The following is a 10094-nucleotide window of genomic DNA, read 5'->3' as shown; positions in this document are numbered from 1 at the left end:
GTTTCTTCACCGCAAGGGTCTTGTGCGCTTCATTTAAATGTAGCCCCCGACCCCAAGACCTTCCTCTTCGACTGTGCTAACCGTCCCCTCCCCCCCCCCCCCCCCAACCCACCACCACCCCATCACCCTCCACCCAGAGTCAGGCTGCCCCCCCCCACCCCCCCCCCCACCCACCATCACCCTCCACCCAGAGTCAGGCTGCCCCCACCCACCCACTGGTAAAGGTCTCTGAAGGGCGGTGTGTAAATGCAAGTTGTTGTTGTTGTTGCTGTTGCTGTTGTTGTTGCGTTCAATTGCAAATGACCGCCGCTGGAGCAAATGGCATGGGGAGGGGTTTGGGGGGGAGGGGGTGGGTGTGGGTGGGGGGTGTGGGTGCTCGCGGCTTCACAGTCGGCAGTGATTTGTTCGATGACTGACGAGATCTCCCAGTTTGAGGTGAGCAAGTTGGAGCGAGTCGACGGAAGTTGTTTTTATTCGTTGAAATGTGAATGGGGCGGACGGACTAAACGCCCACACAGTTACGCACGCGCAAACCCCTTCCGCGTCTTGGAATATCACAACCACGCTGATGAGAGCAATAACCAGGGTTACCGTTTAAATTACTGCTTGTAATTATACTGCGGCTTGAATTAATAATAATGATAATCCTTGAATTTGATATAGCGCTTTTCACGTCGGGAGGACGTCCCAAAGCGCTTCACGGAATGCACTGTAAAGTGAATTGACTGTATATTGTGGGCGAACGCGGCAGCCAATTGCGCACAGCAATGTCCCACAAACAGTCGTAGATTGAAAATGACCAATTTTATTATTGTTTTTGGTTTTCGGAGGGATTATTATTAGACGTGTGGAGTAAGGAAACTTGCCCAAGGTTTCGCGCTGCCTGGAATTGAACTCAGGTCTCTCGCTTGCGAAGCGAGTGCTCTAACCACTAAGCTACAGGACTCCACAATTGTTTGCAAGGAGTACCATGTCCACTTGCAAAATGCACAGTTACTGCACCATACATATATATTGTATATTGCTTTGAGACCCTCTCCTGACTTGATAGGCGTTATATCAGATGTAAGGATTACTATGGTTATTGTTATGTAAGTAACAGAATGAAAGGCACTTTTGTTCTTAAAATTTCTTAAAATTTGAATGGTAGAGCAGTCATGAGCAATGATTTATTGACTTCACACTTTAACACTATTTCCACTTGTAAAATACAGAGCACTTGTATCCACAGTGGTCGTTGCATTAATAATAAAATATTCACATTGCATAACGCTGCGTTTCAGCCAGTAGTGTCTAAAATAATTATAAAGGCAACATTTTGTGGAGTACCACAAGTAGTATACTGTACAATTACTCTGCATATTTGAGCTGTTTTTTAACGTTACAAAAAATCTTGCTTTTAGATTAGAATCAGTGCATTTTAAAGGACAAAGTTTCCAAAAACAACAGGAAGGGAAAAAGAAACCGTCTCTGTAGCAGAAATGTCTACTGATTTAGCAGTCACTGGTGTTCGGGCCAGTTGCATAAGTCACAAGGGAAACAGTCAATACCGAATTAAAGCAAAGATGTCCTATGTGGATGAGAGCCTGTTTGGCCGTTCGAATGGGCTTCAGAGCCCAGTGCCTGAATTTGAACCACCGTGGGTTTCCAAGCCCCAAACCGAACCACAGCAACCATTGTTATGGAGCCCTGTAACCATAAACTCACCGAATCGGCGGACTGCCAATGGGGAACCGAACCCAATCCCAGTGCCTTCCAAGAGTGGTGGCACGCCAACGAAAAAGAACAAATACAGGTAATACAGCCAGAATCAAGGTGGTGACTGTCAATGTTGGAGTTTCATATGTTGTACTGCACAGTACTAACTAACCAAAAAAAATCTTTGGATGGCTGGGTGTCTGACAGATGTAGAAACCCGTCACTGTGTTGGATCCAAACCAGACAGTGTTCCAACTGCATGTGGAAAATTCCCTGTGTCTGGATTGGAATGTGTGAGGAGAGAGTGAATTCTAAGCCTGTTGACGCGTTTTCCCCAAGTGTACAGTAGAAAACTCAATAATTTAATTGATGGAGATCAATGGCCTTATTTCATTTTTGACTCCCGAGGTCTGTAAATGCTTTGAGTCTTGACTCAAAATAAGAATGCTACTGTACAGTGTCAAACATTCAGTTTAAATTTAGAAACTTTTTTCCACAGTTCTGGTATGTGGACCTTGCTAATATTTTCTCCTGTGTCTTAATTTTCTTACCAAGGTTAAAAAGCCATACTCCTAGCTACTGTGACGAGTCTCTTTTTGGTTCCAAGCAAGACAGCCCCGTCTGGGAGGCACCATGGACGGCGAAAGAAAACAAAGTAAAGATTCGACCACTGTTGTGGAGTCCTATCACACTTAAAATAAACTCAAGCGCTTTTCACGCTGGTAGCACCAAGAACGCCTCTCCCCAAGCACATCCAGTGAAAGCCCTTTCCCCAGACACAGGAGGATCATCCAGTGGGTTCGTTGCTGAATACAGAGGCAAAACAGATTTCTGGAAGAGACCTGATAGTAATGCCTCCAGTGTTGCTACCACGACCCGGGGAAGATCCCAGTCTTTAACTAGGTGGCAACAGGCTCCAACACAGTTAGGAGCTGTGAGTTCCTTATTGAATTCCAGTAGGAACGCAGAGCGGTTGTATTGTAGGCCGACATCAGCGTTTGCTGGGCTTTCTGAACCACAGCACTGCGGGAGGCGGAGGTCAGGATCTGCTTCCTCTGTTCGACCAAAGATGATGGATTCCCGGAAACCAAACCCACCCTGGAAATACTAGAATAGAATTTGCGTGTGAGTATGTGAGCGCAAACGCATGGGAAGATATTGGGGCTGTACATAATACAGTAAAGAGATTTTTTTCACTGATCCTATTATAATATAATAATCCTTGCATTTGATATAGTGCTTTTCATGTCTTCTAGACGCTTCACAATATGCTGTAAAGTGAATTGACCGTATATTTGTGGGCAAAATGCGACAGCCAATTGCGCACAGCAGTGTCCCACAAACAGTCGCGGATTGAAAATGACCATTTATTATTTTGTTTTGTTTTGGAGGGATTATTATTAGGCGTGTGGAGTAAGGAAACTTGCCCAAGGTTTCGCCCTGCCTGGAATTGAATCCTGGTGTCTCGCCTGCAAGGCGAGTGCTCTAACCACTAAGCTACAGGATTATGAAAATGCCTTGCAAAAAAAAAGCCTTGCATTTTACATAGTACCTATAACATAGCCAAATATTTAAAAAGTGCTTAAGTGCAGTGACTTTATTTGTAGGCAAATAGCAGCTACAGTCTTGCACACCCCAAGTCCTGCCCGCACCTATAAAGTGAATAACAGCATTTATTTGAAGATCCTTTACTGGGACACTGGGAGAAATTCTCTTTCTCTTTTCAGATAGCATCACAGGATCGTTAATAGAGTAACCTAATGGTTTGCCTTATGCCACAACATTACCTACATTTAAATTGTTTTTTTTCCTATGCTTTTATATTTAAATAACACAGACCGCTATTGAAATATTAAACACGAACAGGCCAATGAAAAGCTAAGTAGCCTTCACAAAAGCATATATTCCAGTGGATAATTAGCATTTGGCATAAGCTCTTTTTGCATTTAATAATATAACAATCCTTGCATTTGATATAGTGCCTTATCATGTCGTCAAGATATCTCAAAGCATTTCACAGAAATTACCGTAAAGTGAATTGGCTGTATATTTTTTGGGTGAAACGCAGCAGCCAATTGCACACAGCAGTTTCCCACAAACATTCGTGGAATGAGTGACCTAATTATTTTTGAAGGGATTATTACCCCTGGAAAGCATTCTCCCAATCGATTAATGACCAGGTTTCTACTTATTGCTAGGTAAACAAAGGCATGTGGAGTAAGGAAAGTTGCCTAAGGTTTCACCCTGCCTGGGAATCGAACACGGGGGATCTTCTCGCTTGTGAAGTGAGCGCTCTAACTAATACACTATAGGATTCCAATCCATTTGTCTAATGCAAGTTCTGTACACCAACAGCGAGTGGCTCCTCTGCAGGAAATTGTAAAGCAAAAGTAGGGCGACCTTGAGGAGCATTTTAGAACATGTAGGATAAGCATGTTAGTTTGGACTCCCATTTGCAACATGATCAGTATGCCACCCGTGATTATCGGGGGTTACTATGTACAAAAGCCATTATAAAAGTCAACCATTGGTGGCTGAATCTTGGTAAATGGATATGGCACACAGCATTGAAGGGCAAGCATCAATATCCTGAGTTGAATTTTATTTGAACAAAGTCCTCTCAACTACTTAGCAATCTCTGTCTACTGAATCTAATTTCCAAAATGCCACTTGCGGTATTGTCAATATCAGCCCAAAGGAAGTTCATTTAATAAAAAAACTTTATTATAATAATAATCCTTATATTTGATGTAACTTCTTATCACGTTGTTGAGACTTTTCAAAGCGCTTCACAGGATATATTGTAAAGTGGATTGACTGTGTATTTTATGGCCGAAATGCATATATGATGGATCGTCAAATCAGATTCCAAAACACTTAAATATTTCGGATGGAAATATTTCACACAAGTCACAATTCATGAACCGAACAAAACAGATATGACCAGTTTAATTGGTCCTGTTGAGGGTTTACGCACCTTATTGGGATAAAGATAAGGAGTGTGATTTCATTTTCATTCAACTTAATTTGGGCTTGTTCTTGTATGTTTCATTTGTATTAATCTTTGAAAATAGCAATATTTTGTGCAATTGTGTAATCAGATGTGTGAAATCTTATCTATCTTTGAGCGAAAATATATATTACAATAAACAATAAGCCTTGGATTCAATATAGCACCGTAACGCATTGTTGAATCGTCTCAAAGTGCTTCACAGGGTTTAATGTAATCAGTGAGATATTCCAAGATGTGCCAAGTAAAATACTGTTTATTTTAGTGATTGGATGAATGAATGGACATTTTTATTAAACTAAACATCAATGAAGCATGTCATTTTGTAGGTAATTATTTTCTCTGCTTTGTAACAGCACCTCATTCCAAATTCAACCTTTCAAAAATAACTAGTTAAAAATTTGGGTGCATATGGTACAACACTGAAGTGTGTTTGTTACACCTCAAGTGTACTATAATTGCATTTTTTTCAGATTTTAACCACATTAATATTTACTTAAAACAAATGCAAATGTGAACACTCTATCGGCACAAACTTTAAAGATTAAAAATAGTACACATGGTTTTCCTTTTCTTTTATCTTTTAGTTTCTCTTTGCCATTTTTCCTTTTCCTCACTTCTTTTTCCCTTTCCCTTTCCGGCCTGCTTTTGCTTTTCCCCTTCTCTTCTTTCCTTTCTTCTTCTTCTTTTTCTTTCTCAGGGTTTTCACCAGCTGCCGCACTTTGTAACCCTTCCAGAAAGCCTGGATGGTGACGACTGCTTTGGTCGTCTTTAACAGCTCTTCCTCCTTGGCCTTTCTTTCCAACTCCTTAACCTCCTTTTCGTCCATAATCTGCTTGTATTCATCCTCCAGCATGTGGAGCTTTCCTTCCAGCTCCGTGAGCTGACTGTTTTCTACTTTGTGCACTTTTTCGAGCTCTTCAAACTCCTCCTGCATATTTTCAATTCATTTCAGTAGACAATAATCAGTAACAATAATAACCCTTTCAAATAATAATTTGATATAGCGCCTTATCATGACGTTGAGACATCTCAAAGCGCTTCACAGAAAGTGAATTGACTGTATTTTGTGGGCAAAACGTGGCAGCCAATTGCGCACAGCAGTGTCCCACAAACAGTTGTGGATTGAACAAACAATTTATTTTTTGAGGGGATTATTATCCCCATAAAGTGATCCACCTATCAACTAGTAACTGGGTTCCTACTTATTACTAGGTAAACAGAGCTGTGTGGATTAAGGAAACTTGCGTAAGGTTTCACCCTGCCCGGTTCCTAGCGAGGTGAGTGTCTAACCACTTTACTACAATAACTATTGTCACTTTATATAAAGCTGACTAGAGATTCTAGTATTTCTTTACATATAATAAATTATATTACTCTTGCATTTTATGTAGCATCTGTACCTATGTAACTACGCTTTGTACTGTACCTGCTTTTCTCCCATATCAGCATCATACTTCAGAATCCAGTTTTCAACCTCAGTTTCAACTTTATACTTTCTCTGAAAAAAATCCATAAAAGTTGGTGTGTTCAATTTGGTTATTAAAAATATTAATTCAGATTAAAAACTGTTAAAGTAGGAAATTCCAGGATTTTTGACCCAGTGATGAAGTAAGGACAATACAACAACAACAACTTGTATTTATATAGCCCCCTTCGCGTGGGAGAGCTTCATATTGGCAGAGCTTGTCGCTGAGCCAGGTGGAGGGAGGAGGTGACAGTAAGTATGGTCGAAGAGGAATGTCTTCAGTTGAGATCTAAAAGAGGGGAATTGGGGGGCAAAGCAGAGGGATTGAGGGAGAGTTTCAAAGCTTTGGGGTGTAATACTATATACAGAATGTCTAAGTTTAAATGGCATGTGACATGGTGGAAGTAACTTTGTGGGAAAGGCTTCAACATTTAGGAGTTTTGCCAGGGTGGATGCACTGTGGATTTTTCCACAGTTACACATTGGATAATGGAATATTTGGTTTCTGCTAGCTTTGCCTTTTCAGTGTGCATTCCCCCCTCAAGAAACACAATTGTATTATCTAAATGAAAATGAGTGGTAAATTCAGTTGTAGCAGTACCTAGGGTTTCCCACCTTACCTTTCTTAAAGCCAGTTCAGCGTCACGGTGCTCTGTTATCATGTTGGTCAAGTTAGCTCTGCGATCGGTTATCATTTCCTGTAATTTAGTGACTTTCAGCTCTGAAGCCTTCATGTCTGCCTGTTGCTGTTTCTCTGCCTCCAGTTTAGTTTGACGGATGTAATCTTCCGAAAACAACTCGAGTTGGTGCAGATTGGTTTTGAGCTTTCGGATGATATCGTTTTTTTTCAAAACCTGGCAAAGGAGATTGAAAATATATACTCAATCAAAGGTGCTCCCAATATACTTTTGATATATATGTATATATATATGTATATATATGTGTATATATATATATGAGATAATAATCCTTCAAAAAAAAATGATTTGGTCGCTCAATCCAGAAATGTTTGTGGGACACTGCTGTATGCGATTGGCAGCCGCTTTTCGCCCACAAATATAGGGTCGGTTTACTTTGCAGCGTGTTCTGTGAAGCTCTTTGAGATGTCTAGAAGACATGAAAAGGCTATATCAAATGCAAGGATTATTATTATTATAACCACAGAAATGCTTCTACACCAAATTGCGCAGGCTATAGAAATGCAGCAGAGTGCATTTATATAGCATCCTTCACGCAGAGCAGCGTCTCAGAGCACTTAACTGTGGCGGAGCCTGATGCTGAGCGGGGGGAGGGAGGAGGTGACCGTAAGCACGGTTGAAGGAGAAGAGGAGAAGATCTTCAATTGTGATCTAAAAGTGGGGAAGGAGGGGGCAAGGTGGAGGGATTGGAGAGATCGCTCCAAAGCTTTGGGATGTAGTGGCTGAAAGCTCTCCTGGTGAAAGTGCAATCAGGCTTGAGCATGTATGATGTTAGGCTCTGAGAGTATATGTGAGATATTTAAACACTGTTCTAACATAATATTTCTGGACAGATGGAACATATGCACTGAATACTACCATTCATGTATACCTCATTTTCCTTATCTTGGTAGGCCTTTTCGAGTTCTGCCTCCAAAGCAGCAATAACCTCCTCATTTTTCTTGTCTCGAAATATGACGTCTTGCACATATTTCATCTTTTCTCTCTCCTCTGTAGAGGTTACAAGAAGTCGCTCGAATGTGAACTCTCTGAGTTCTTCCAGCCCCTGAATGAGCTCTTTGCAGGTCTGATGCTCCGCTCTATATTCTAGTTTAATAGCGTGACACCCTACAGGATTCCCCTGAAAGAGCCGCAGGATGTCTTTGACCGAGTTTTTGAGCGCCTGCTCCAGGATTTGAATGTTGTGCACCCGTTCCTGTTTCATTCTCTCCTCTTTGGCTTTAGCCTTTAATTTTTGGCTCCGAGAGGGTTTACTTTCTTCGGGTTCCTCGTACTTACTGTTCACCACAACCTGCAGGTATTTCTCTATTTTTTGGTACTCCTTCATGGCACACATCAACTCTACGCCAAAGGCAACGCTGTATCGGTCGAGATTTTCAGCCAGGTATGAGAACAGGCCAACCCTTTCTATCTTCTTGATGGTATTTTCAAGCACGGAGATGATTCTCTCTGCTTCAATTGACGTGAGTTTGGTTCTAGCTGGATCTAGGATCTTAAGTGCGTCTATTTTGACCTGTTTTCGCGCAGAACGTGGTACAGCTTTGGTCACATTATTGTCTGGCGTTGGCATGATGGAGATCAAGACTTTATTTGCCATTGTTCCCTCCTCCAGCGGACTGTTCGCATGAGACCTTGAAAGTTTCAACTGATTGTCCCTGTGCAACATAAGACAATACTTTACTCGGCGTTTGCCGCAGCAGTAAACCTCGCAAAAATTGTCGAGCCCGATGAGGTAGTGCGTTTGAACCTTTTTTGCCCGATTTCAAACAAAAAAATCACGGTGCTTTCCGTGAGGCGCATTGAGACGTCTCGACGACGTGATACGGCGGGGTATCAAGCACGAGGCTTATCGTTATTTCTGGAGACATTCTCTGGGATGAGGTGTCGCCTTGGTGGGTGGTGGGGGGGGAGGGTGGGGTGGTGGGGAGGGGGGGGGGGAGGCAAATATTGCCCCGTCTCGTCACTCCGTTCAGCCACAAAAATTGAGCAAGAACCATAAAAACTTTTTTTTTCAAAAAAAACAACAGATACATCAGAGAAACACACCCATTAATTTCGCCCCCACTCCACCCCCCCCTCCCACTCTCCCCCCCCAATAAAAAAAACACTTCTCCTGTTTACCTGACGGCATCAGGAATTTGGGTGAGTTCGGTTCTGGTCAACGCGTGTCCCAGGATTGGGGGTTACAACAAAATATGGTCATCGTGCAGTCTCGGGTGGTTTGAGAGGAAAGTTGTCGTCGTTGAGTCCGCTTCTCGCCCCTCACGGCCACCCCCCCCACCCCGGGCGGCCTTGTGTTTGTGAGCATCTGTTGTCCCGCGTCGCTAGGAGACCGTCGATCACGCCGCCCTCTGACCACGTGACCTCCCTCCTTCCCTCCTCCTCCTGTCACACATCCGGCGACGGTTTTTTTTCAAAACGCGCTCGCGAGCGCACGCGCGCGCGCGCGTCGTCATCATCATCATCGTCGTCGTCGTGAATAACAATCACCACCACCACAGAAGGGGAAAAAAACGCCTGGCGACGTTTGTCGGCTCAACCAAACGTGCTGGTTGCCCCTCTCCACCCGCCCGCGCCACGCGCCGCTCAGCTCAGCGAGATTGACGCGCGACCCCAGCCAATCAGCCTGCCAGGCCCCGCTCGACGGCGGTCAGTCCTCGCCAATCAGCGGACGCGATAGGTAGGAGTGGGGCAGGATCTTCTCCGCCCCCCACTTCCCGACCCCCTCCCCTCTGCCTCCTCCTTCGGCTGCTGTGCCTGTGCAGGACGTTAAGTTAGGTTGCGTAGCGTGGTGGGTAGGCGCGGGCGCGCGGGCGGGTCCAGCGCGTCGCTTGTCGTCGGCTTTGCGGAGGGGTGTTGAGGAAGCCCTCTGTGTTCGTTCGGCCGGTCATGGCGCTGCCCGTGGACGACGAGGACGACGACGACGTGCCCCTGATCCTGACGGAAGACAACAACGCGGTGGGGACAGGGACCGGCGCCCACCCGGACAGAGCCGAAATCCCCAACGAAAGTAAGCGTTAAAATCAAGGTGTCACTTTTACTTTTCGTGTCAGGTCCGAACTTTCCCTCCGTGTGTGTGTGTGTGTGTATCTGCGTGTGTGTGTGTGTGTGTGTTTCTCTCCCTGTAACCTTGTCCCCTGCGTTTATTTCTCCTCATGGATTAAAGTTTACCGCCACCTCGAGAGCCCTGTGGGCACTAAATGTACTTTTCGAGTATTTT

General features: G+C 43.9%; 3 protein-coding genes across 3 annotated transcripts in view; 2 read left to right on the top strand and 1 right to left on the bottom strand.

Moving 5' to 3' along the window:
• The first annotated feature begins 341 nt into the window (after positions 1-341).
• Positions 342-2928, top strand: LOC103184364 (RBPJ-interacting and tubulin-associated protein 1). Its single transcript, XM_007902318.2, has 3 exons — positions 342-435; positions 1404-1795; positions 2254-2928. The coding sequence occupies exons 2-3, from the start codon at positions 1482-1484 to the stop codon at positions 2807-2809; spliced, it is 870 nt and encodes a 289-aa protein (XP_007900509.2). The 5' UTR covers positions 342-435; positions 1404-1481; the 3' UTR covers positions 2810-2928.
• Positions 2929-5321: 2393 nt separating this feature from the next.
• iqcd (IQ motif containing D) lies at positions 5322-9185 on the bottom strand. Its single transcript, XM_007902357.2, has 5 exons — positions 8996-9185; positions 7746-8529; positions 6797-7030; positions 6138-6209; positions 5322-5639 (listed from the first exon to the last, which is right to left on the bottom strand). The coding sequence occupies exons 2-5, from the start codon at positions 8469-8471 to the stop codon at positions 5322-5324; spliced, it is 1350 nt and encodes a 449-aa protein (XP_007900548.1). The 5' UTR covers positions 8472-8529; positions 8996-9185.
• A 460-nt stretch (positions 9186-9645) lies between these two features.
• tpcn1 (two pore segment channel 1) overlaps positions 9646-10094 on the top strand; it is a 30014-nt gene continuing 29565 nt past the window's right edge. The window contains exon 1 of the mRNA XM_042337763.1: positions 9646-9884. Coding sequence (XP_042193697.1) covers positions 9764-9884 — 121 coding nt within the window. The 5' untranslated portion in view covers positions 9646-9763. The remainder of the gene's footprint in view (positions 9885-10094) is intronic.

The sequence above is a fragment of the Callorhinchus milii genome, unplaced genomic scaffold, assembly GCF_018977255.1.
Source record: "Callorhinchus milii isolate IMCB2004 unplaced genomic scaffold, IMCB_Cmil_1.0 Scaffold8, whole genome shotgun sequence".
NCBI lineage: Eukaryota > Metazoa > Chordata > Chondrichthyes > Chimaeriformes > Callorhinchidae > Callorhinchus > Callorhinchus milii.
The sequence above is the reverse complement of the archived record's forward strand: the minus strand, read 5'-3'. Positions and strand labels throughout refer to the sequence as shown.

Bases quoted from the DNA above. Each gene is read 5' to 3' on its own strand.
- iqcd (XM_007902357.2), bottom strand. From the start codon at position 8,471: ATGGCAAATAAAGTCTTGATCTCCATCATGCCAACGCCAGACAATAAT. The intron at 7,031-7,745 runs GTATACATGAAT...CTCCTTTGCCAG, and splicing joins ACCAAGATAAGGAAAATGAG to GTTTTGAAAAAAAACGATAT. The intron at 5,640-6,137 runs GTACAGTACAAA...GAAAATATGCAG, and splicing joins CTGATATGGGAGAAAAGCAG to GAGGAGTTTGAAGAGCTCGA.
- LOC103184364 (XM_007902318.2), top strand. From the start codon at position 1,482: ATGTCTACTGATTTAGCAGTCACTGGTGTTCGGGCCAGTTGCATAAGT. The intron at 1,796-2,253 runs GTAATACAGCCA...TTTCTTACCAAG, and splicing joins ACGAAAAAGAACAAATACAG to GTTAAAAAGCCATACTCCTA.